Below are 27,400 nucleotides of genomic sequence, written 5' to 3'. Positions count from 1 at the left end.
TTACTCAATGAAAAGGGGGCAGCACTGAGCCATCTCCCCCTGCAGTACCCCGGACGGCCTTCCATTGGAGTTACTCAATGAAAAGGGGGGCAGCACTAAGCCGTCTCCCCCTGTCTGGTACCTCCACCACACTCACACACTGTTGGGGCGAGTGACTCTGAACTTACAATGGTTCGCCCCAAAGTCGATATATATTGTATTTTGCCTCATGACTCCTACATACTTTGTTGACTACAAAAACTTTCTTTACCCAAAACGTGGGACAGACTGTTTGTTCCAACACTCGGGACTCTGACTTTCTATTGGTTTACACAGACTCTTGGCCTCCCATCCTATTCTAAACCACCTCTCGCCGGCTTTGAGTTCATGTTACCTGATGAAATTGCTGTTACAATAGGATCTTGTAGCCATCTGATGCACATTGAGATGTCATAAATCAGCACTGTAGAGTTCTCCCCTGTCCTCTGCCGTTCCCTGATTGTATTACTGCTGATGATGATGATATCTGGAAATGTCCATATACTCCCTGGCCCATCTACTGTTGCTAGGCCCAATTCTGACTTGTGCTCCGATATCTGCTCTCGTAAAAAGCCTTGGGGTTTTCTGCACGTTAACACTCGGAAGCTCATTACCTAAAATGGATCCATTGAAAGTGTGGGTTCACATCTCCAATCCAGATGTGTTGGTCATTACTGAGATGTGGTTAAGGAAGAGTGTTTTGAATCCTGATGTTTAACCTTTCTGGTTCTAAACTTTTTTTTCGGAAAGACAGATCTTCCAAAGGTGGGGGAGTGGCAATCTTTTACCAAGGATCACCTTCAGTGCTCAGTTGTCTCCACCAAGTCTGTCCCCCAAACAATTTGATTTGCTCGTTTTTAAGCTTTAAAAACTTTCAAATAGCTCTTTGTTGACTGTTGCTGGGTGCTATCGTCCTCCATCAGCACCGGCCTGTACCCCACCGGCCCTCAGCACCGGCCTGGACCCCACCGGCCCTCAGCACCGGCCTGGACCCCACCGGCCCTCAGCACCGGCCCGGACCCCACCGGCCCTCAGCACCGGCCCGGACCCCACCGGCCCTCAGCACCGGCCCGTACCCCACCTGCCCTCAGCACCGGCCCGTACCCCACCTGCCCTCAGCACCGGCCCGTACCCCACCTGCCCTCAGCACCGGCCCGTACCCCACCTGCCCTCAGCACCGGCCCGTACCCCACTTGCCCTCAGCACCGGCCCGTACCCCACCTGCCCTCAGCACCGGCCCGTACCCTACCTGTACCCTACCTGCCCTCAGCACCGGCCCGTACCCTACCTGCCCTCAGCACAGGCCTGTACCCTACCCGCCCTCAGCACAGGCCTGTACCCTACCTGTACCCTACCTGCCCTCAGCACCGGCCTGTACCCTACCTGCCCTCAGCACAGGCCTGTACCCTTTACACTAAGTCTGAATTTGTCCTGCTAGGTGACCTAAACTGGGACATGCTTAAACCACCTGACTAAACCCTAAAGCAATGGGACTCCCTAAATCTTGCTCAGATTATCACCAATCCCACAAGGCTACTCTCCTCAATGTTATCCTCACAAATAATCCTGATAGGTAGGTATCAGTCTGGTGTTTCCTGTAAGGACCTTAGTGATCACTGTTTTACAGCCTGTGTTCGTAATGGCTGCCCAGTGAAACCACCTTTCCTGATTTGTCATAGACGCTTGCTAAACAACTTTAACGAGCAAGCCTTCCCTTCATGACCTGGCCTCTGTGAAATGGTATAGACTCAGCTTGATCCCCTCTGTTGAAGATGCTTGGACCTTATTTTTTATTTTTTTTTCAGTGGTATTGTTAACATAACACGCCCCCATAAAGAAAATGAGAATTAAAAAACAGGTTCAGCTCCTGATTCGACCGTGATCTTGCAGAGTTACTACCACCTCAAGAATTGCATTTGGCAAAAGACTCAGCACACGCATACTCAGGCTGACTGGCTCTCGTTCAGGCAAATGAGAAAAAAGTTCACTCAGGCTATCCGGAAGGCCAAAGTTAGTTACTTTAAGGAGCAGTTCTCTCTCTGTGGGTCTAAACCCAAGAAGTTCTGGAAAACAGTTAAAGACCAGGAGAATAAACCCTCCTCCTCACAGCTGCCCATGTCCCTTAATGTTGATTATGTGGTTGTTACTGACAAGAAGCACATGGCTGAGCTCTTTAATCACCACTTCATTAAGTCAGGATTCCTATTTGACTCAGCCATGCCTCCTTGCCCGTCCAACATTTCCTCATCTCCCACCCCTTCTAATGCGACTAACCCTGATGCTCCTCCCTCTTTTTCCCCTGCCCTGCTACAAAGTTTCTCCCTGCAGGCGGTCACTGAGTCCGAGGTGCCAAAGGAGCTCCTTAAACTTGACCCCCCCAAAAAAACATCTGGGTCAGATGGTTTAGACCCTTTCTTCTTTAAGGTTGCTGCCCCTATCATCGCCAAGCCCTATCTCTAACCTTTATAACCTGTCTCTCCTCTCTGGGGAGGTTCCCATTGCTTGGAAGGCAGCCACGGTTCATCCTTTATTTAAAGGGGGAGATCAAGCTGATCCTAACTGTTATAGGCCTACTTCTATTTTGCCCTGTTCATCAAAAGTGTTGGAAAAACTTATCAATAATCAACTGACTGGCTTTCTTGATGTCTATAGTATTCTCTCTGGTCTGCAATCTGGTTTCCTGCTCAGGTTATGGACGTGTCACTGCAACCTTAAAGGTCCTCAATGATGTCACCATTGCCCTTGATTCTCAGCAATGTTGTGCTTCTATTTTTATTGACTCGGTCAAAGCTTTTGATACGGTAGACCGTTCCGTTCTTGTGGGCCGACTAAGGAGTATTGGTGTCTCTGAGGGGTGTTTGGCCTGGTTTGCTAACTACCTCTCTCAAAGAGTGCAGTGTATAAAGTCAGAACATCTGCTGTCTCAGCCACTGCCTGTCACCAAGGGAGTACCCCAAGGCTTGATCCTAGGCCCCACGCTCTTCTCAATTTACAACAATAACATAGCTCAGGCAGTAGGAAGCTCTCTCATCCATTTATATGCAGATGATACAGTCTTATACTCAGCTGGCCCCTCCCTGGATTTTGTGTTAAACGCTCTACAACAAAGCTTTCTTAGTGTCCAACAAGCTTTCTTTGCCCTTAACCTTGTTCTGAACACCTCCAAAACAAAGGTCATGTGGTTCGGTAAGAAGATTGCCCCTCTCCCCACATGTGTGATTACTACCTCTGAAGGTTTAGAGCTTGATGTAGTCACTTCATACAAGTACTTGGGAGTATGGCTAGACGGTACACTGTCCTTCTCTCAGCACATATCCAAGCTGCAGGCTAAATTTAAATCTAGACTTGGTTCTCTCTTTCGTAATTGCTCCTCTTTCACCCCAGCCGCCAAACGAACCCTGATTCAGATGACCATCCTACCCATGCTAGATTACGGAGACATAATTTATAGATCGGCAGGTAAGTGTGCTCTCGAGCGACTAGATGTTCTTTACCATTCAGCCATCAGATTTGCCACCAATGCTCCTTATAGGACACATCACTGCACTCTATACTCCTCTGTGAACTGGTGATCTCTGTTTCCCCGTCGCAAGACCCACTGGTTGATGCTTATTTATAAAACCCTCTTAGGCCTCACTCCCCCCTATCTGAGATATCTACTGCAGCCCTCATCCTCCACATACAAAAACCCGTTCTGCCAGTCACATTCTGTTAAAGGTCCCCAAAGCGAACACATCCACTGTTCGCTCCTCTTTTCAGTTCGTTGCAGCTAGCGACTGGAACGAGCTGCAACAAACACTCAAGCTGGACAGTTTTATCTCAATCTCTTCATTCAAAGACTCAATCATGGACACTCTTACTGACAGTTGTGGCTGCTTTGTGTGATGTATTGTTGTCTCTACCTTCTTGACCTTTGTGCTGTTGTCTGTGCCTAATAATGTTTGTACCATGCCGTGTTGCGCTGCTGCCACGCTGTGTTGTCGTGTTGCGCTGCTGCCACGCTGTGTTGTCGTGTTGCGTTGCTACGACGCTGTGTTGCTACCATAACTGACTTGCCTAGTTAAATAAAAAGTTAAAATAAAACAAATATATATAGATTTTTTAAAGCACTGAGCTAGCCTGCAACTTCAATTCTTGGAGTACATCAAACTGCACATGTTCAGTCTGATTGAGACTCCATCCTAATCCACTTCCTGTTCAGTCAGACTCCATCCTAATCCACTTCCTGTTCAGTCAGACTCCATCCTAATCCACTTCCTGTTCAGTCAGACTCCATCCTAATCCACTTCCTGTTCAGTCTTCACGTAGGAACGAACAGTGTCAGGTGATCGATGGCTTTGTCCTTTCAGCAAGAAGCTGCAACAAACACACACTGTATCCTAGGAGTCTGTACAGTCCAAGGATGAACACAACTCCCAGCCAGCCAGCCAGCCAGCCAGCCAGCCAGCCAGCCAGCCAGCCAGCCAGCCAGCCAGCCAGCCCTCCTCCCAGCTAGCCAGCCCTCCTCCCAGCCAGCCAGCCAGCCCTCCTCCCAGCCAGCCAGCCAGCCAGCCAGCCAGCCAGCCAGCCAGCCAGCCCTCCTCCCAGCCAGCCAGCCAGCCAGCCAGCCAGCCCTCCTCCCAGCCAGCCAGCCAACCAGCCAGCCCTCCTCCCAGCCAGCCAGCCAACCAGCCAGCCAGCCAGCCAGCCAGCCCTCCTCCCAGCCAGCCAGCCAGCCCTCCTCCCAGCCAGCCAGCCAGCCCTCCTCCCAGCCAGCCAGCCCTCCTCCCAGCCAGCCAGCCAGCCCTCCTCCCAGCCAGCCAGCCAGCCCTCCTCCCAGCAGGCCAACCAGCCAGCCAGCCCTCCTCCCAGCCAGCCAACCAGCCAGCCCTCCTCCCAGCCAGCCAACCAGCCAGCCCTCCTCCCAGCCAGCCAGCCAGCCAGCCAGCCCTCCTCCCAGCCAGCCAGCCCTCCTCCCAGCCAGCCAGCCAGCCCTCCTCCCAGCCAGCCAGCCAGCCCTCCTCCCAGCAGGCCAACCAGCCAGCCAGCCCTCCTCCCAGCCGGCCAGCCAGCCAGCCCTCCTCCCAGCCAGCCAGCCAGCCCTCCTCCCAGCAGGCCAACCAGCCAGCCAGCCCTCCTCCCAGCCAGCCAACCAGCCAGCCCTCCTCCCAGCCAGCCCTCCTCCCAGCCAGCCAGCCCTCCTCCCAGCCAGCCAGCCCTCCTCCCAGCCAGCCAGCCCTCCTCCCAGCCAGCCAGCCCTCCTCCCAGCCAGCCAGCCCTCCTCCCAGCCAGCCAGCCAGCCCTCCTCCCAGCCAGCCAGCCAGCCAGCCAGCCAGCCCTCCTCCCAGCCAGCCAGCCAGCCAGCCAGCCAGCCCTCCTCCCAGCCAGCCCTCCTCCCAGCCAGCCCTCCTCCCAGCCAGCCAGCCAGCCAGCCAGCCCTCCTCCCAGCCAGCCCTCCTCCCAGCCAGCCAGCCAGCCAGCCCTCCTCCCAGCCAGCCAGCCAGCCAGCCAGCCAGCCCTCCTCCCAGCCAGCCCTCCTCCCAGCCAGCCAGCCAGCCAGCCAGCCCTCCTCCCAGCCAGCCAGCCAGCCAGCCCTCCTCCCAGCCAGCCCTCCTCCCAGCCAGCCCTCCTCCCAGCCAGCCAGCCAGCCCTCCTCCCAGCCAGTTAGCCAGCCTACAGACAGAGATCCTAGTGAAGTATAAATATAGCTCTGGTATCTCTCAGTACTACAAACCATGAAAAGGAAAAAAAATAAAAAAAATAAACTGCATTTAATCCGTCATGAAAAGAATAAATATGCTAATGAAGTACTGAAAAAACAAGGATCCTTCCACCTTCAATAATAACCTCATTATATTAACCCGGTCTCATAAAGACAACGCCACACCTTCCATTATATTAACCCGGTCTCATAAAGACAACGCCACACCTTCCATTATATTAACCCCGTCTCATAAAGACAACGCCACACCTTCCGTTATATTAACCCCGTCTCATAAAGACAACGCCACACCTTCCATTATATTAGCCCTGCTCTCATTGGCCAGTGCCTGTCCAGCCTCGTTTCTATTGGCTGATCTCTGCTTCCTTCAGAGTAGGATGATTCAGCTGCTACACAGTTTCCACCACATTTATCATAACCACACACACACACGAGACCTAGGAGCTCCACTGCTGTGACCTAAAGGTCAGAGGTGACTGGGGCCAGAGAGAGAGGAAGTGTTGTTTCTTCTCTCTCTCTCCACGGTGAAGGAGGGATAAACACGGAGCTCTCCAGAGAAGAAGAACAGAGTCCAGCCACGTGAAGGAGGGAAGGGGAACAGATTCCAGTCACGTGAAGGAGGGAAGGGGAACAGATTCCAGTCACGTGAAGGAGGGAAGGGGAACAGATTCCAGTCACGTGAAGGAGAGAAGGGGAACAGATTCCAGTCATGTGAAGGACAGAAGGGGAACAGAGCCTGTGTGTGTGTGTGTGTGTGTGTGTGTGTGTGTGTGTGTGTGTGTGTGTGTGTGTGTGTGTGTGTGTGTAATAGAGTTAGGTCTACTCACAGCCGTGGTAAGATGCAGGTGACCCCTCTGACTTGCCGTACTCCTCGCTGTAGGAGGTCGACAGGTTGGGTTGAGACGAACCTCTGCCAAAACCCTGACCTGGTGTCACCGCCCCTGTAGTGGTTACCTGGGCCATCCTCTCCTTCGTCTTCAGAGCCTGGGAACGCTCACCTGGACAGGACAACATACCATCATCATCACCACTAACCTCACCTGGACAGGACAACATACCATCATCACTAACCTCACCTGGACAGGACAACATACCATCATCATCATCACTAACCTCACCTGGACAGGACAACATACCATCATCACTAACCTCACCTGGACAGGACAACATACCATCATCATCATCACTAACCTCACCTGGACAGGACAACATACCATCATCATCACTAACCTCACCTGGACAGGACAACATACCATCATCATCACTAACCTCACCTGGACAGGACAACATACCATCATCATCATCACTAACCTCACCTGGACAGGACAACATACCATCATCATCATCATCACTAACCTCACCTGGACAGGACAACATACCATCATCATCATCATCACTAACCTCACCTGGACAGGACAACATACCATCATCATCATCATCACTAACCTCACCTGGACAGGACAACATACCATCATCATCATCATCATCACTAACCTCACCTGGACAGGACAACATACCATCATCATCATCACTAACCTCACCTGGACAGGACAACATACCATCATCATCATCATCACTAACCTCACCTGGACAGGACAACATACCATCATCATCATCATCACTAACCTCACCTGGACAGGACAACATACCATCATCATCATCACTAACCTCACCTGGACAGGACAACATACCATCATCATCATCATCATCATCACTAACCTCACCTGGACAGGACAACATACCATCATCATCATCACTAACCTCACCTGGACAGAGTGGTCTATGATAGACAGGACATTACCCCAGACAGGACATTACCCCAGACTAGAATATCTCTGCTGTAACCCAGAAGACAAGGAAGGGAATGTAATCTGTCGAGACTAGAATATCTCTGCTGTAACCAAGAAGACAAGGAAGGGAATGTAATCTGTCGAGACTAGAATATCTCTGCTGTAACCAAGAAGACAAGGAAGGGAATGTAATCTGTCGAGACTAGAATATCTCTGCTGTAACCAAGAAGACAAGGAAGGGAATGTAATCTGTCGAGACTAGAATATCTCTGCTGTAACCAAGAAGACAAGGAAGGGAATGTAATCTGTCGAGACTAGAATAGCTCTGCTGTAATCCAGAAGCTTGATCTTGCCATTGGATACTTCAGCTAGCAAATCAAAATGCAAAGATGTCGCCGTGAGCAAGATATCATTGATTTGACACATCTTTAAGACGTCCTAGTTGTACAAAACTTAGTGTTGTAAGAAGTGGAGGAGAAGGCAGCAACGCCTGGTGTTAAATCCTACTGTCTATTTCTGAAGACACCGGGTTACCGCCCCAGCCTTCAGTACAGTCAACATCAAGCTCCCAGCCTACAGTCCCTCCTCGTCTTTCAGCAGTACCACCTCCCTCTCCCTTCAGCAGTACCACCTCCCTCTCCTGTCAGCAGTACCACCTCCCTCTCCTCTCAGCAGTACCACCTCCCTCTCCTCTCAGCAGTACCACCTCCCTCTCCTCTCAGCAGTACCACCTCCCTCTCCTCTCAGCAGTACCACCTCCCTCTCCTCTCCTTTCAGCAGTACCACCTCCCTCTCCCTCCCTTTCAGCAGTACCACCTCCCTCTCCCCGCCTTTCAGCAGTACCACCTCCCTCTCCTCTCCTTTCAGCAGTACCACCTCCCTCTCCTCTCAGCAGTACCACCTCCCTCTCCTCTCCTTTCAGCAGTACCACCTCCCTCTCCTCTCCTTTCAGCAGTACCACCTCCCTCTCCTCTCCTTTCAGCAGTACCACCTCCCTCTCCTCTCCTTTCAGCAGTACCACCTCCCTCTCCTCTCAGCAGTACGACCTCCCTCTCCCCCCCTTTCAGCAGTACCACCTCCCTCTCCCTCCCTTTCAGCAGTACCACCTCCCTCTCCCCGCCTTTCAGCAGTACCACCTCCCTCTCCCCCCCTTTCAGCAGTACCACCTCCCTCTCCCCGCCTTTCAGCAGTACCACCTCCCTCTCCCCGCCTTTCAGCAGTACCACCTCCCTCTCCTCTCCTTTCAGCAGTACCACCTCCCTCTCCTCTCCTTTCAGCAGTACCACCTCCCTCTCCTCTCAGCAGTACCACCTCCCTCTCCTCTCCTTTCAGCAGTACCACCTCCCTCTCCTCTCCTTTCAGCAGTACCACCTCCCTCTCCTCATCTTTCAGCAGTACCACCTCCCTCTCCTCTCCTTTCAGCAGTACCACCTCCCTCTCCTCATCTTTCAGCAGAACCACCACCTCCCTCCTCTTCCTCACCTTTCAGTCTCTCCTCGTCTTTCAGCAGAACCACCACCTCCCTCCCTCTTCCTCACCTTTCAGTCTCTCCTCATCTTTCAGCAGAACCACCTCCCTCCTCTTCCTCACCTTTCAGTCTCTCCTCATCTTTCAGCAGAACCACCACCTCCCTCCTCTTCCTCACCTTTCAGTCTCTCCTCATCTTTCAGCAGTACCACCACCTCCCTCTTCCTCACCTTTCAGTCTCTCCTCATCTTTCAGCAGAACCACCACCTCCCTCCTCTTCCTCACCTTTCAGTCTCTCCTCGTCTTTCAGCAGAACCACCACCTCCCTCCTCTTCCTCACCTTTCAGTCTCTCCTCGTCTTTCAGCAGTACCACCACCTCCCTCCTCTTCCTCACCTTTCAGTCTCTCCTCGTCTTTCAGCAGAACCACCACCTCCCTCTTCCTCACCTTTCAGTCTCTCCTCATCTTTCAGCAGTACCACCACCTCCCTCTTCCTCACCTTTCAGTCTCTCCTCGTCTTTCAGCAGTACCACCACCTCCCTCCTCTTCCTCACCTTTCAGTCTCTCCTCATCTTTCAGCAGAACCACCACCCTCTTCCTCACCTTTCAGTCTCTCCTCGTCTTTCAGCAGAACCACCACCTCCCCCCTCTTCCTCACCTTTCAGTCTCTCCTCATCTTTCAGCAGTACCACCACCTCCCTCCTCTTCCTCACCTTTCAGTCTCTCCTCATCTTTCAGCAGAACCACCACCCTCTTCCTCACCTTTCAGTCTCTCCTCGTCTTTCAGCAGTACCACCACCTCCCTCCTCTTCCTCACCTTTCAGTCTCATCTTTCAGCAGTACCACCACCTCCCTCCTCTTCCTCACCTTTCAGTCTCTCCTCGTCTTTCAGCAGAACCACCACCTCCCTCTTCCTCACCTTTCAGTCTCTCCTCATCTTCCAGCAGTACCACCTCCCTCCTCTTCCTCACCTTTCAGTCTCTCCTCATCTTTCAGCAGAACCACCACCTCCCTCCTCTTCCTCACCTTTCAGTCTCTCCTCATCTTTCAGCAGAAGCACCACCTCCCTCCTCTTCCTCACCTTTCAGTCTCTCCTCATCTTTCAGCAGTACCACCACCTCCCTCTTCCTCACCTTTCAGTCTCTCCTCGTCTTTCAGCAGAACCACCACCTCCCTCCTCTTCCTCACCTTTCAGTCTCTCCTCGTCTTTCAGCAGTACCACCTCCCTCCTCTTCCTCACCTTTCAGTCTCTCCTCGTCTTTCAGCAGAACCACCACCTCCCTCCTCTTCCTCACCTTTCAGTCTCTCCTCGTCTTTCAGCAGAACCACCAGCTGTTTGCTCTTCTCTCTGACGTTGATTCCCTGGTCCTTTCCGTCTCTGTCGATGTACTGGAAATCCTTCAGAGTCTGAATGGCAAAGATGTTCTCTTTACACTGTAGGGCCACGCGCTCTGACCCCGTCTGGGAAACACACACACACACACACACACACACACACACACACACACACACACACCATATTAAACACTGTAGGGCCACGCGCTCTGACCCCGTCTGGGAAACACACACACACACACACAATATTAAACACTGTAGGGGCCACGCGCTCTGACCCTGTCTGGAAAACACACACACCATATTAAACACTGTAGGGGCCACGCGCTCTGACCCCTGTCTGGGAAACACACACCATATTAAACACTGTAGGGGCCACGCGCTCTGTACCCTGTCTGGGAAACACACACACACACCATATTAAACACTGTAGGGGCCACGCGCTCTGTACCCCGTCTGGGAAACACACACACACACACACCATATTAAACACTGTAGGGGCCACACGCTCTGACCCCTGTCTGGGAAACACACACACACCATATTAAACACTGTAGGGGCCACGCGCTCTGACCCTGTCTGGGAAACACACACACACACACACACCATATTAAACACTGTAGGGGCCACGCGCTCTGTACCCCGTCTGGGAAACACACACACACACACACCATATTAAACACTGTAGGGGCCACACGCTCTGATCCCGTCTGGAAAAATCTCAAAGGGGGTCGAATCCAAACTTGATCTCAGACGTTACATACGGGATACCAGTTAGGATCCTGACCGAAAACGCTCAAAGAAAACCAAGCCAAAACACTAGGATGAATTTCTTTGTTTAGGTTAGGCTGCGTTTCCCCCGTCCGTCAGGAGACTGAAAAGATTGTCACCTGCCCCCCCCCCCCAGATCCTCAAAAAAAGGTTTTTACAGCTGCACCATCGAGAGCATCCTGACCGGTTGCCATCACCGCCTGGTACGGCAACCGCTCTGCATCTGACCCGTAAAAAGGCACTACAGAAAGAGTAGCGCAAACGGGCCCCCCAGTACATCCCCCCCCCCCAAAAAAATAAAAAATAATCAGCATTTCACATTCAAATCCACACTTGTTTTTATTCAAAAACGCAACGTGAGACAAATAACAAGAATAGTAAAGTTGTAGATTTTTTTTTGATTGGTAACAGTTTTACCTTAATCAGGTAGTCGAGCAGCGTCAGCGCCTTGTAAACGTGCCTCCAGTTCTTCCCGTGGTCGTTGAGGCGTCTCCAGATCATGCTCATGATCTCGCTGAACGCCACCACGTTATAGGTCAGGTCGGCCACCTCTGACATCAGAGAGGACGAAGGGCCCCAGGGGTCGTTGGAAGTGGACTCCCGGACTTTCTTCTCCGCGTCGGAGTAATTGTTCACCATGTTCTTCACAGAACGTCTGATAGTGGAGCTAGGCATTGTGGCGGTCTCACACACACACACGCTAGCTACCACGACTGGGACACACAGTCAAGAGTGTGTGTGTGTGTGTGTGTGTGTGTGTGTGTGTGTGAGATGGAGGGGGGAGAGTTTGTGGATACGAATCAGTTCTCGCTGCACTGGCAGCGTCGTGTGTGTGTTGTCACCGTGTCAGAGTGTGTGTGTGTGTGTGTGTTGTCAGAGTGTGTGTGTGTGTGTGTGTGTTGTCAGAGTGTGTGTGTGTGTGTGTGTGTGTGTGTGTGTGTGTGTGTGTGTGTGTGTGTGTGTGTGTGTGTGTGTGTGTGTGTGTTGTCAGAGTGTGAGTGTGTGTTCAGGACGTCTCCGCAGACCAGCAGTGTGTTCCACAGTCGTCCAGACAACAGCCTGTTAGAACCATCTCCACACACACAGCCACGCCGTCACCTGAGGAGAGAGAAGGGGGGGGTTTTAGTACGGCGAGAGAAGGGGGGGAGCAAGAACAAGAAGAGAGAGAGGGGAGCGAACGAACGAACGAAGGGGGAAAGAGAGAGGATGAGCGAAGGGAGAGGGGGGGAAAGAACGAGAGAGAGGGTCATATCAATTTAAGGGACCAGAAATGTGACTCCTGCCAAACCTCCTTCCTCCTGCCTCCCCCCTCCTCACCCTGCCTCCCCCCTCCTGCCAAACCTCACCCTGCCTCCCCCCTCCTGCCAAACCTCCCTCCTCACCCTGCCTCCCCCCTCCTACCAAACCTCCCCTCACCCTGCCTCCCCCCCTCCTGCCAAACCTCACCCTGCCTCCCCCCTCCTGCCAAACCTCCCTCCTCACCCTGCCTCCCCCCTCCTACCAAACCCCCCCATCACCCTGCCAAGCCTCCCTCCTCCTGCCAAACCCCCCCATCACCCTGCCAAGCCTCCCTCCTCCTGCCAAACCTCCTTCCTCCAAACCCCCCTCCTCACCCTGCCTCTCCCCCTGCCTCCCCCCTCCTGCCAAACCTCCCTCTGCCTCTCCCCTCCTCACCTTGCCTCCCCCCTCCTGCCAAACCTCCTTCCTCCCTCCAAACCTCCCTCCTCACCCTGCCTCCCCCCTCCTGCCACTATGAATACAGCACTGACCTAATGACATCTGCTGCTTTAAAAATCACTTACCCACACACACACACACACACACACACACACTAGAGGAAGAGCCCCCATCTGTCTCCCCCCGGAACAACCCCCCCCCCTCCCCAGCGCAGGAGGACTGTACACAGACAGGGTCTGTCAGAGACACAGAGAGAGAGAGAGAGAGAGCGAGAGACAGACAGACAGACAGACAGAGACACAGACAGACAGAGAGAGAGAGACAGAGACAGACAGAGACACAGAGAGAGAGACAGAGAGTGAGACAGAGACACAGAGAGAGAAAGTCTGAGCCTAAACCACACTAGACTATGTAACACAAAGCTTTTACTATCTTCATCCTGGAATAGACAAAGTTTGAGGTCATCTGTCTTTAGACTAAAGAGCAGGAACCCAGACTTCAAAGAAATCAGAAATACAGACATTATCATCCTACAAGAAACAGGCTATAGAGGAGACGGACCCACTGGTTGCCCTCTAGGTTACAGAGAGCTGGTAGTCCCATCCACCACACTACCAGGTGGGTGGTATAGAGGAGACAGACCCACTGGTTTCCCTCTAGGATACCTAGCGCTCGTAGTCCTTCGGCACCGAACCACCAGGTGTAAATTCACAGCCGGTCGTAACTGGGAGACTCATGGGGGGCGGCGCACAATTGGCCCCGGCGTCGTCCGGGTTAAGGGGAGGGTTTGCCGACCCGGACCTCCTCGTCTCATCGTGCTCTAGTGACTCCTTGGACCAGGGCGCCTGCCTGCAAGCTGACTTCTGTCGTCAGTTGGATGGTGTCTTTTCCTCCGAACACATTGGTGCGACTGGCTTTCCGGATTTTAAGGAGAGCACCGTGTCAAGAAGCAGCGCAGTTTGGCAGGGTCGTGTTGTCGCGGAAGACGCATGGCTCTCGGGCCTTCACCTCTCGAGTCCGTTGCAGCGATGAGACAAGATCGTAACTACCAATTGGATAGAAGGATGGCGCCAGCTGCCCTTTTACGAGCTCCTAACCAACTGTGGTATTTTGTACGGTTTTTCCACTCTCTTTGTATCTTATTTTGTACATAACGTAAATGCTACTGTCTCTTATGACCAAAAAAAGAGCTTCACCGAACAGTGATTAAATCACCTTAAACTGGATGAAGAATTTTTTTCACATCATCAACTGTTCAGAGGAGACTGTGGGAATCAGAACTTCATGGTCGAATTGCTGCAAAGAAACCACTACTAAAGGACACCAATAAGAAGAAGAGACATGCTTGGGCCAAGAAACACAAGCAATGGACATTAGACTAGTGGAAATCTGTCCTTTGGTCTGATGAGTCCAAATTTGAGATTTTTGGTTACAACCACCGTGTCTTTGTGAGACGCAGAGTAGGTGAACAGATGATCTCAGCATGTGTGGTTCCCACCGTGAAGCATGGAGGAGGAGGAGGAGTGATGGTGCTTTGCTGGTGACACAGTCAGTGATTTATTTAGATTTCAAGGTACACTTAACCAGCATGGCTACCACAGCGATACATCATCCCATCTGGTTTGCGCTTAGTGAGACCATTTGTTTTTCAACAGTACAATGACCCAACACACCTCCAGGCTGTGTAAGGGCTATTTGACCAAGAAGGAGAGGGATGGAGTGCTGCATGAGATGACCTGGCTTCCACAAATCACCTGACCTCAACCCAATTGAGATGGTTTGGGATGAGTTGGACCAGAGAGTGAAGGAAAAGCAGCCAACAAGTGCTCAGCATATGTGGGAACTCCTTCAAAGACTGTTGGAAAAGCATTCCAGGTGAAACTGGTTGAGAGAATACCAAGAGTGTGCAAAAGCTGTCATCAAGGCAAAGGGTGGCTACTTTGAAGAATCTAAATCTACATGATTCCATGTGTGTTATTTCATAGTTTATGGTCGCCACTATTATTCTACAATATAGAAAATAGTACAAATAAAGAAATGAATGAGAAGGTGTGGGGGAGGTGTATTTGTCAATAACGGCTGGTGTGCGATGTCTAATATTAAGGTAGTCTCTGAGGAGTATACAGTTGAAGTCGGAAGTTTACATACCACTTAGGTTGGAGTCATTAAAACTCGTTTTTCCAACCACTCCACACATTTCTTGTTAATTAACAAACTCTAATTTTGGTAAGTCGGTTAGGACATCTACTTTGGTGCACGAAACAAGTAATTTTTCCAACAACATTTCAAATTCTTAAAATAAAAGTGGTGATCCTAACTGACCTAAGACCGGGAATTTTTACTAGGATTAAATGGTCAGGAATTGTGAAAATCTGAGTTTAAATGTATTTGGCTAAGGGATATGTAAACTTCCGACTTCAACCGTACCACCTCAGTCACCGGCTTCATCAATAAGTGAGGACGTCAGCTACGCCCTCAGACAAACCATCACAGGGAAAGCATCAATACAGGACTAAGATTGAATCCTACTACACCGGCTCCGACGCTCATCGGATGTGGCAGGGGGTTTGCAAACTATTACGGACTACAAAAAGGGAAACCCAGCTGCAAGCTGCCTGGTGACGCGATCGTGCCTACCAGACGGGCTAAATACCTTTTATTGCTCGCTTTCGAGGCAAGCAACACTGAAGCAGGCATGAGAGCACCAGCTGTTCCGGACAACTGTGTGATTACGCTCTCCGTAGCCAATGTGAGCAAGACCTTCAACATTCACAAGGCCACAGGGCCAGACGGATAACCAGGACGTGTACTCAAGAGCATGCGCAGACCAACAGGAAAGGGTCTTTTCAACTTTTCCCGGACCGAGTCTGTAATACCTATATATATATATATGTTTCAAACAGACCACCATAGTCCCTGTGCCCAAGAAAGCGAAGGTAACCTGCCTAAATAACTACCCCCCCCCCCCCGTAGCATGACCAGCCTTTCAAGCTTGCTGCCATCCAGGACCTATATACTAGGCAGTGTCAGAGGAAGACTGGCAGGCGGTAACGGAGCACCAAATCTAGATCCAAAAACAGCATCTACCCCCAATTAGCCATAAGACTCCTGAACAATGAATCAAATGACCTATTTGCATTGACATTGAAAATATTACGAAATAAAAATGATAGAAAAACATGGCGACACGGCCAAATGACTATCGCTCCGTCGCGCTCACCTCGTCATCATGAAGTGCTTGGAGAAGGCTTGTCACGGCCCAGATCAAGGCCAGGCACACTGGACCCACTCCAATTTACCTACCACTCGTAACAGATCCACAAAAGATGCCACTTCCATCACATCTGGACAAGAGGAACACCTCTTGCGAGAATGCCGTTCATTAACGACAGTTCCAAGCATTCAACACTATTTGTTCCCTCCAAGTGCGACACCAAGCTCAGAGCCCCGGGTCTAGACCCTCTGCAACTGGAACCTGGACTTCCTGACGGGGCAGACCAGAGGCAACAAAACGTCTTCTACATTGACTCTGAACAACGGAGCCCCCCAGGGATGTGTTGTCAGTCCTCTGCTGTACTCAGTTCAATTGTAAGCCTGATAACTCCATCCTCCCTATAGGCTGATTCATTGTTGTTTGATTGGTTGGTTAAGGGAACATTCTCCAATCCACATGAGTTAAGTTTCTTGGCGTCCACGTCACCGAGGACATGTCACGGACCAACACTCTTGTCAAGAGGGTGCAACAGCGTCTCTACGTCCTAAGGCTGCTTTAGAAATTTCCGGCCTGCCGCGCCGCCCCCCCCACCCCCGGGGTCCTCGACGCAACGTCGAGAGCGTCCTGACCGGTTGCATCATGGGAATTGCTCCGTCCACGACTGCAAGGCCCCTCCAGCGGGTGGTCCCACCCATCCAGGAAATATACCTTGAAATGGTGCCTGAGGAAGGCATGCAGAATTAAGGACCTCACACACCACAGCCATAAGCTGATCTCTCCCTTTCAGTCATCAGACTGTATCGGAGAATGAGGTCTGTTACCATCAGGTTCAGAGACAGTTTTTATCTACAAGCCATCAGACTGTATCAGAGCATGAGGTCTGATAGAAACTGTCTGAGTCTGTTGGTATCTACAAGCCATCAGACTGCTGAACACTTAAACTGGACTGACCACTTGCTCTGATTCTCCACACCTTAGTACACATGCACACCCACACATCACAACTGATGCTATCAGACTTACTATACAGCTCAATTTATACACTTTCCACCCCACTTCCCCAATACATGTGTAAATATTGGACTATAAAACGGTGCCTTCTTGTATTATACTAATGCAAAATTGTATTATTCTATTCTACTAAGTCTTTTAATTAGTTTCTATTCTTATATTTTATGATTTCTTATTATTGTTGCATTGTCCAGAAGGAACCTGCAAGTAAACATTTCGCTACCATGCGTATCCTGTACATACCACTAATAAAAACTTGAAACATGTAGCAGCTAGCCTAACATGATGCTAACCACTCTAGGCTGTAAAAAAACACACTATGTAGCAGCTAGCCTGGCTAGCCTAGCGTGATGCTAACCACTCTGGGCTGTAAAAAACAAACTATGTAGCAGCTAGCCTGGCTAGCCTAACATGATGCTAACCACTCTGGGCTGTAAAAAAAACACACTATGTAGCAGCTAGCCTGGCTAGCCTAACATGATGCTAACCACTCTGGGCTGTAAAAAACACACTATGTAGCAGCTAGCCTGGCTAGCCTAACATGATGCTAACCACTCTGGGCTGTAAAAACACATCATAAAAAATGGCATCAACGAGTCCATCTGACTCTGGGGAAGTAGATAAAAGGGCCTCATTGCCAAAAATCAGAATGTATCCCTTTATTGATACACTGGGCGGACAACACAATAGGTATTTCTGTGTGTGTGTGTAGTGTGTGTCTAGACAAGCAACCCAGCCAGTTATTTCACCTGTCTAAAAAACCTGATTGTTGGCATCTAGAATGTTACAACTTTACAGATGCAGTAAACTGGGTCATGTTCCGAGTTCCTCATCACTCATATAGATGATATATGCAGCTAATCTCACAACACTACCCCATCCACTGACTATTATCGCTTCATTAAAAAAAAGCATGCAAGAAAATGTTCCAAGCACTGATTTATTCATTAACAGTGCTCAGTGAGCTCCTGCCCAAGTGTCAAGAACTGCTTATCAATTCAATTCAGAGATGAATCCATACTAAACATAATGCAATGTCCAAGCACTCATCTCTCACACCCACCCACCCCTTCCCGTGCCCCTGATCGAGACGTCATTCGTCCTTTTGTCCTCCTCCCCAGCCCAAGACAAAGACGGAAATCCCTCCCTGAGAACCGGCTACAGGTGCATCGGCCTGCCCTTACTCAAACTGATCTCACACACACACACAGAGAGACAATAGCTGCTCCCTAGCCTGGGCAGAGGGGCAGCATCCCGGCTACACCCCAGGGCATTACCGGCTCAGTGTCCTGCACCATGTTACCGTGCTGAGAGATAAAAATGTTACAGCGACTGATGATACATGGTGAAAGCAGCGCCCAAACATTATAGCCATATAGTTAATAACTACATAAAGTGAACATAAGTTAAAATGATGTTCCGCTTTTCAATGTTAACTAGTTACCGAACTGTATGGATAGTTTACTGGAAATATGGTCAGTGGTATTTCTTGCTACACAGTGATTCATCAACCACATCGAAACTGCTGATATTATGAACTAGTTATGAGAAACAACGCTTCCCAGTTGTCTAGTTAGCTCGTTTTTTTCCCACGAAAACAAAAAACGGAGCCAGTAGCTAGTTAGTTAGCTAGGTAGTTAGCTAGTTAGCTAACAACCCTGAATGACACAGCCTCCAAACGGTTACCTAAAGCTAAATGATAAACCCAACTTTACTCTCACACACACACACTAGTAGCTTTGTATACAAACTAAAACTAGTGTCTGAAACATTTATTGAGTAAACAGTGAAGTTTTTTTTAAACCAGTTATGTTGGACTAACAAATTAGCATCAACGCCTTTCTTGACATACATCTCTAGCTAGCCGGCTAGTTAGCTAAGCTAGCTAACATTAGCTATTCTTTTTTTTACATTTTCTGTCACATTAAAATTGTTGAGAAACTGTGTGACTTCACTACAACATCTAACTAAATTCATTTAAAAACATGTTCATCTACAAAACTAACTAACTAACAAAAACAAAAAAGTTGTAGTAACGACAGAAACTCCCACCTTTCTCTACAATCCTTCGGTTTAGAGTAAAAAAAAGTGCATTTCAACACATTTGTGTTTAACATGTTTTTAGGATTTATTCAATTGTTGCATTTTATCTGGGTTTAAACATTTAGGGAGTCACCCCCAACACGGTCAAAATGTTCAAAACACAGTAGCTAGGCCACTAGCTAAACTACAACACCTTTCGCGATACTGTTAGCTAGCTAGCCAAAAAGCTAACCTGGTTAGTTAACTAACAGGCTAACGTTAGCTAACTAGCCAGCTAGCTACAAACGATAAAAAGGTAGTAGCAAAAAGCTAACCTTGTTAGCTAACTAACAGGCTAACGTTAGCTAGGTACAACCGATAATACAAAAAGGTGGTAGCAAAAGCTAACCTGGTTAGCTAACTGGCTAACGTTAGCTAGCTATCTAGCTACAAACGATAATAAAAAGGTAGTAGCAAAAAGCTAACCTTGTTAGCTAACTAACTGGCTAACGATAGCTAGCCAGGTTTAAATGCTAGGTGGAGACATCACCCAAAAGCATCCCAAAGCCAAGGCGATTGAACAGCCTGGAAAACAAACAAAAAACAATGAATAACTTACCATTTTCCTTTCGAATTACTCAACAAAACACTGAATATCCAGGATTTTTTTTACAACCCATACGATCAAGAAGTGAACATCAACAAAACAAAACAATAAAACCCAGGAAAGTTGACTTATTTTTGTTGTTTGAAAAAGCTTCTTTTACACCCTTCCCGTAATATGTAGTTTAGTTAGCCAAGCAGGCTTTTTCTTTTTACACGTCTCTGACTCCCTGCTCCTATCAACATGGCGGGCGGTAAAGCTCCTCTCGTCCCGGGAGGGGGGCATGTAGGCGGGGAAGGGTGTGACCAAAGCTGCTTGACTCGCTGATGCAGAAATCATCTCTCTCTCTCTCTGTCCCTCTCTCTCTCTCTCTCTCCTTTCTGAGGAATCCATTCATAACGAAGTCGTTTGAAGCAACAGTGTGCTAAACTAGAGGACATGGGTAGAATGTAAAATATCAACATTTTACTCTCGTATCCTCACTTCCTAGTCTCCTTCCTCAAAACCCCATTGGAGAAGAAGGTCAGAAAGGGACGAGATCTCTGGTTTTGTCATCCGATAGATTTTTGAGAAGGAGGCAAGGATTTAATTAGAGATTTTGTACATGGTGGTTTTTAAGACAACTCAATATGGTGTAATTGCATACCAGCAATTCGGGGTGTTTCTTGATATGGGCGTTCAATGCATAACAGGAACGCCCTTTAATATGACGAAACGCGCATTGGTGGTTGTCATTCGTCAGTTCATTGATACCTGCCATTGGTCAATTCCTGCACTGTCCAACGCTTTTTGGATTTCCTATGTTGAAAAAGCACTAGTTTTAAATGAATGCTTTTTTACATATGACACGAATTGCACTTTTTTATTTTTCTTTGCATGACTCAGTGGATGGCGCATGATCAGAATGAGGATGTATCATTATGTACCGCAATGAAACAGTCTTAATAAACTAAAATAAATATACTATTGTCTAACACCTTAAAAATCGTATTGCATATAGACTACAACAAAACATACTATATTAGACTGTAAAAAAAGGAAATGACAGAGTTAACAGTAATACCGTTTTTTTTTTGGAACGACCAAAGTTCAAAGTTGAAAACATAACACTCCAATGCTGACAAAACAAAGCTAAAATTAGACTGTGTGTGTTTATGTTTGAATTTCTGGGAAAAGTGGGAGTCTATAACTCTGGTGCATTCAGTTATCGTCAGCTAGAAATCTCACAATCTTGAAACGTGATCTCTATTCTCCTGTATACAAATATACAGTAGCATTCGGGAAAGTATTCAGACTCCCTTGAATTTTTTCCCCCACATTTCAGTTTACGTTACAGCCTTATTGTAAAAATTGATTAAATCTACACACAATAACCCATAATGACATCACAATACCCCATAATGACATCACAATACCCCATAATGACATCACAATACCCCATAATGACGTCACAATACACCATAATGACATCACAATACCCCATAACCCTTAACGACAAAGGAAAAACAGGTTTTTAGAAATGTTTGCTAACTTATAAAAACTTTAAAACAGAAATATCACATTTATGTAAGTAAATGGCAGCGATTACAGCCTCAAGTCTTCTTGGGTATGACACTTCAAGCTTGGTGACTACCTGTATTTGGGGAGTTTCTCCCATTCTCCCATTCTTTTCTGCAGATCCTCCCAAGCTCTGTCAGGTTGGATGGGAAGAGTCGCTGCACAGTTAGTTTCAGGTCTCTCCAGAGATGTTCTGGCTGGGCGACTCAATGACATTCTGAGACTTGTCCCTAAACCACTCCTGCATTGTCTTGGCTGTGTGCTTAGGGTCATTGGAGTGCTGCAGAGATGGTTGTCCTTCTGGAAGGTTCTCCCATCTCCACAGAGGAACAATGGAGCTCTGTCAGAGTGACCATCGGGTTCTTGGTCACCTCCCTGACCAAGGTCCTTCTTCGCCGATTGCTTAGTTTGACCAGCACTAGGAGGAGTCTTGGTTGTTCCGAACTTCTTCCATTTCAGAATGATGGAGGCCACTGTGTTCTTGGGGACCTTCAATGCTGCAGAAATGTTTTGGTTCCCTTCCCCAGATCTGTGCCTCGACACAATCCTGTCTCAGAGCTCTACGGACAATTCCTTCGACCTCACGGCTTGGATTTTTGGTTTTATATATATATATATCATTATGACATCATGGATGAATTCTAGAATATACTACACTGCTCAAAAAAATAAAGGGAACACTTAAACAACACAATGTAACTCCAAGTCAATCACACTTCTGTGAAATCAAACTGTCCACTTAGGAAGCAACACTGATTGACAATAAATTTCACATGCTGTTGCCCAAATGGAATAGACAATAGGTGGAAATTATAGGCAATTAGCAAGACACCCCCAATAAAGGAGTGGTTCTGCAGGTGGGGACCACAGACCACTTCTCAGTTCCTATGCTTCCTGGCTGATGTTTTGGTCACTTTTGAATGCTGGCGGTGCTTTCACTCTAGTGGTAGCATGAGACGGAGTCTACAACCCACACAAGTGGCTCAGGCAGTGCAGCTCATCCAGGATAGCACATCAATGCGAGCTGTAGCAAGAAGGTTTGCTGTGTCTGTCAGCGTAGTGTCCAGAGCATGGAGGCGCTACCAGGAGACAGGCCAGTACATCAGGAGACGTGGAGGAGGCCGTAGGAGGGCAACAACCCAGCAGCAGGACCGCTACCTCCGCCTTTGTGCAAGGAGGAGCAGGAGAAGCACTGCCAGAGCCCTGCAAAATGACCTCCAGCAGGCCACAAATGTGCATGTGTCTGCTCAAACTGTCAGAAACAGACTCCATGAGGGTGGTATGAGGGCCTGACGTCCACATGTGGGGGTTGTGCTTACAGCCCAACACCGTGCAGGGCGTTTGGCATTTGCCAGAGAACACCAAGATTGGCAAATTCGCCACTGGCGCCCTGTGCTCTTCACAGATGAAAGCAGGTTCACACTGAGCACGTGACAGACGTGACAGAGTCTGGAGATGCCGTGGAGAACGTTCTGCTGCCTGCAACATCCTCCAGCATGACCGGTTTGGCGGTGGGTCAGTCATGGTGTGGGGTGGCATTTCTTTGGGGGGCCGCACAGCCCTCCATGTGCTCGCCAGAGGTAGCATGACTGCCATTAGGTAGCGAGATGAGATCCTCAGACCCCTTGTGAGACCATATGCTGGTGCAGTTGGCCCTGGGTTCCTCCTAATGCAAGACAATGCTAGACCTCATGTGGCTGGAGTGTGTCAGCAGTTCCTGCAAGAGGAAGGCATTGATGCTATGGACTGACCCGCCCGTTCCCCAGACCTGAATCCAATTGAGCACATCTGGGACATCATGTCTCGCTCCATCCACCAACGCCACGTTGCACCACAGACTGTCCAGGAGTTGGCGGATGCTTTAGTCCAGGTCTGGGAGGAGATCCCTCAGGAGACCATCCGCCACCTCATCAGGAGCATGCCCAGGCGTTGTAGGGAGGTCATACAGGCACGTGGAGGCCACACACACTACTGAGCCTCATTTTGACTTGTTCTAAGGACATTACATCAAAGTTGGATCAGCCTGTAGTGTGGTTTTCCACTTTAATTTTGAGTGTGACTCCAAATCCAGACCTCCATGGGTTGATAAATTGGATTTCCATTGATTATTTTTGTGTGATTTTGTTGTCAGCACATTCAACTATGTAAAGAAAAAAGTTTTTAATAAGATTATTTCTTTCATTCAGATCTAGGATGTGTTGTTTAAGTGTTCCCTTTATTTTTTTGAGCAGTATATATATATATATATATATATATATATATATATATATATATATATATATATATATATATATATATATATATATTATATATATAATACCAGTCAAAAGTTTGGACACACCTACTCATTCAAGGGTTTTTCTTTATTTTTACTATTTTCTACATTGTAGAATAACAGTGAAGACATCAAAACTATGAAATAACACGTATGGAATCATGTAGTAACCAATTTTTTTTTTACCAATCCAAATATATTTAATGTTGGCTGCTTTTCCTTGACTGTGCGGTCATCCCAAACCATCTCAATTGGGTTGAAGGTCGGGTGATTGTGGAGGCCAGGTCATCTGATGCAGCACTCCATCATTCTCCTTCTTGGTCAAATAGCCCTTACACAGCCTGGAGGTGTGTTGGGTCATTGTCCTGTTGAAAAACAAATTATAGTCCCAACATGCGCAAACCAAATGGGATGGGGCTGCAGAATGCTGTGGGAGCCATGCTGGTTAAGTGTGCCTTGAATTCCAAATAAATCACTGATAGTGTCACCAGCAAAGCACCTCCACACCATCACACCTCCTCCTCCATGCTTCACGGTGGGAAATACACAGGCAGAGATCATCCGTTCACCTGCTCTATGTCTCACAAAGACATGGCACTTGGAACCAAAAATCTAAAATTGGGACTCATCAGACCAAAGGACAGATTTCCACCGGTCTAATGTCCATTGCTCGTGTTTCTTGGCCCAAGCAAGTCTCTTCTTATTATTGGAAACCACTACTCCTTTAGTAGTGGTTTCCTTGCAGCAATTTGACCATGAAGGCCTGATTCACGCAGTCGTGAATGTCTCAGTTGATGTTGAGATGTGTCTGTTACTTGAACTCTGTGAAGCATTTATTTATCAAAATGTAACTCTAATTAAAAAAAATTCCGCACCTGAAGAAACTTTAAAAGTTCTTGAAATTTTTCAGAATTGACTGACCTTCTGTCACGTCCTGACCAGTAAACTTTTTTGTTGTTGTTGTTATTGTAATTGGTCAGGACGTGGCAGGGGTTTGTTTAGTGTGTTTCGGGGTTTTTGGTTTATGTTCTATGTTTTCTATTTCTATGGGGGTTTTCTAGTTTTTCTATTTCTATGTTAGTTTTGGGAACGACCTCCAATTAGAAGCAGCAGTTGCTTCTAATTGGAGGCCATATTTAAGTGGGTTTATTTTCTCTCTTGTGTTGGTGGGTGGTTGTTTCTATGTATAGCTGTGTAGCCTTACAGGACTGTTGTTCGTTTTTTTTTTGTGGGCACGCTGATTTCTCCTCAGAAGACGAAGCTTATGACACCTTCATGTCTTAAAGTAATGATGGACTGTCATTTCTCTTTGCTTATTTGAGCTGTTCTTGCCATAATATGGACTTGGTCTTTTACCAAATAGGGCTATCTTCTGTATACCACCCCTACCTTGTCACAAAACAACTGATTGGCTCAAATGCATTAAGAAGGAAAGAAATTCCACAAATGAACTTTTAACAAGGCACACCTGTTAATTGAAATGCATTCCAGGTGACTACCTCATGAAGCTGGTTGAGAGAATGCTAAGAGTGTGCAAAACTGTCTATTTGTGCAAAGGGTGGCTACTTTGAAGAATCTCAAGTATAAAATATATTTTGATTTGTTTAAACACTTTTTTGGTTACTACATGATTCCATATGTGTTATTTCATAGTTTTGATGTCTTCACTATTATTCTACAATGTAGAAAATAGTACAAATAAAGAATAACCCTTGAATGAGTAGGTGTGTCCAAACATTTGACTGGTATTATATATATATATATATATATATATACTAGTTATGACAAGTTAAAACCCATTATATCTATCTATCACGTCCTGACCAATATAAGTTGTTATTTTCTATGGTAGAGTGGTCAGGGCGTGACAGGGGGTGTTTTTGTGTTTGTTCTATGTTCTCAAATTTCTATGTTGGATTTCTAGTTTGTCTATATCTAGGTTGGGGTTTATTGGGTTGACCTTCAATTGGAGGCAGCTGTTTCTCGTTGCCTCTAATTGGAGCTCATATTTAGTAGGGGTGTTTTTTTTCTTCCCCCCTGTGGTTTGTGGGTAGTTGTTTTCCTGTTCACCTGACAGAACTGTTGACGGGCGTTTTCTGTTATTAGTGTTTCATTAAAGTTAAATATGAGCACTTCACACGCCGCGTCCTGGTCCCCTTTGTACGACCCGCGTTACATATACATATATATATATAAAACACATAGTTATGACAAGTTAAAACCCATTACATTCTAAGCCTGGGGTAATTCATATTTTATTAGGATCCCCATTAGCTGTTGCGAAAGCAGCAGTTACTCTTCCTTGACAAACCATGAAACATGAAACATAAGACAGAACATCAATAGACAAGAACAGCTCAAGGACAGAACTACATAAAAAAAAAACTATCTAGGTCCGATAGGAGGGAGAGGCGTTGCTTCATCTGTTGGTTTTAAACCAGGGTTTGCTTGTTTATTTGAGCAATATGAGATGGAAGGAAGTTCCATGCAATAACAGCTCTGTATAATACTGTACACTCTCTGTAATTTGTTCTGGATTTGTGGACTGTGAAAAGACCCCTGGTGGCATATCTGGTGGGGTACACTGTGTGTGTCAGAGCTGTGTGGAAGTTTTGCAATGCAAAACAGTTTTGTGGTGAATTTTTCCAACACATTTAATAATGTTTCTTATATAAAGAAGAAAGTGATGCAGTCAGTCTCTTAGAGACGGGCATCATATTAATACAGAGTTCCTCTGTCCGGTGTCTGTGTTCTTTCGCCCCATCTTAATCTTTTCTTTTTTATCGGCCAGTCTGAGATATGACTTTTTCTTTGCAACTCTGCCTAGAAGGCCAGCATCCCGGAGTCGCCTCTTCACTGTTGACGTTGAGACTGGTGTTTTGTGGGTACTATTTAATGAAGCTGCCAGTTGAGGACTTGTGAGGCGTCTGTTTCTCAAACTAGACACTCTAATGTACTTGTCCTCTTGCTCAGTTGTGCACCGGGGCCTCCCACTCCTCTTTCTATTCTGGTTAGAGCTAGTTTTGGCTGTTCTGTGAAGGGAGTAGTACACAGCGTTGTACGAGATCTTCAGTTTCTTGGCAATTTCTCGCATGGAATAGCCTTCATTCCTAAGAACAAGAATAGATTGACGAGTTTCAGAAGAAAGTCTGTTTCTCGCCATTTTGAGCCGGTAATCGTACCCACAAATGCTGATGCTCCAGATACTCAACTAGTCTAAAGAAGGCCAGTTTTATTGCTTCTTTAATCATAACAACAGTTTTCAGCTGTGCTAACATAATTGCAAAAGGGTTTTCTAATGATCAATTAGCCTTTTTAAAATCATAAACTTGGATTAGCTAACACAACGTGCCATTGGAACACAGGAGTGATGGTTGCTGATAATGGGCCTCTGTACGCCTATGTAGATATTCCATAAAAAATCTGCCGTTTCCAGCTACAAGAGTCATTTACAACATTAACAATGTCTACACTGTATTTCAGATCAATTTGATCATCTAACTTATCAGTCATCTAACTTATCAATCCTCTAACTTATCAAATCAAAGTTTATTTGTCACGTGCGCCGAATACAACAGGTATAGACCTTACAGTGACATTTTTACTTACAGGCTCTAACCAATAGTGAGAAAAAAAGGTATGTGTGTGTGTGTGTGTGTGTGTGTGTGTGTGTGTGTGTGTGTGTGTGTGTGTGTGTGTGTGTGTGTGTGTGTGTGTGTGTGTGTGTGTGTGTGTGTGTGTGTGTAGGTAGGTAAGTAAAGAAATAAAACAACAGTAAAAATACATTTGAAAATAAGAGTAGCGAGGCTACGTACAGACACCGGTTAGCCAGGCTGATTGAGGTAGTATGTACATGTAGGTATGTGTCATAAGCGTCGTAAGGGACAGACCAAGGCACAGCGGGTTCTGTAAGGCACACAGGTTAAACAGAAAACAAACCACCCACAAAACCCAAAGG

At 47.5% G+C, this 27,400-nt stretch overlaps 1 protein-coding gene across 3 annotated transcripts in view; it reads right to left on the bottom strand.

Moving 5' to 3' along the window:
* epn2 (epsin 2) overlaps positions 1 to 20,024 on the bottom strand; it is a 35,738-nt gene extending 15,714 nt beyond the window's left edge. Inside the window, exons 1-5 of one of the 3 annotated variants that reach the window (XM_082976206.1) lie at positions 19,626 to 20,024; positions 11,500 to 12,180; positions 10,306 to 10,437; positions 9,048 to 9,081; positions 6,547 to 6,717 (exon numbers count right to left, since the gene is read on the bottom strand). In XM_082976206.1, the coding sequence (XP_082832332.1) occupies positions 6,547 to 6,717; positions 9,048 to 9,081; positions 10,306 to 10,437; positions 11,500 to 11,757 (595 nt within the window). In that variant the 5' untranslated portion in view covers positions 11,758 to 12,180; positions 19,626 to 20,024. Of the gene's footprint in view, positions 1 to 6,546; positions 6,718 to 9,047; positions 9,082 to 10,271; positions 10,438 to 11,499; positions 12,181 to 19,625 lie in introns of all 3 variants that reach the window. The other 2 variants (XM_082976207.1, XM_082976205.1) reach the window with 2 other exon arrangements.
* Between the last annotated feature and the right edge of the window lie 7,376 nt (positions 20,025 to 27,400).

The sequence above is a fragment of the Salmo salar genome, chromosome 06, assembly GCF_965601325.2.
Source record: "Salmo salar chromosome 06, fSalSal1, whole genome shotgun sequence".
In the NCBI taxonomy this organism is placed as follows: domain Eukaryota; kingdom Metazoa; phylum Chordata; class Actinopteri; order Salmoniformes; family Salmonidae; genus Salmo; species Salmo salar.
The sequence above is the reverse complement of the archived record's forward strand: the minus strand, read 5'-3'. Positions and strand labels throughout refer to the sequence as shown.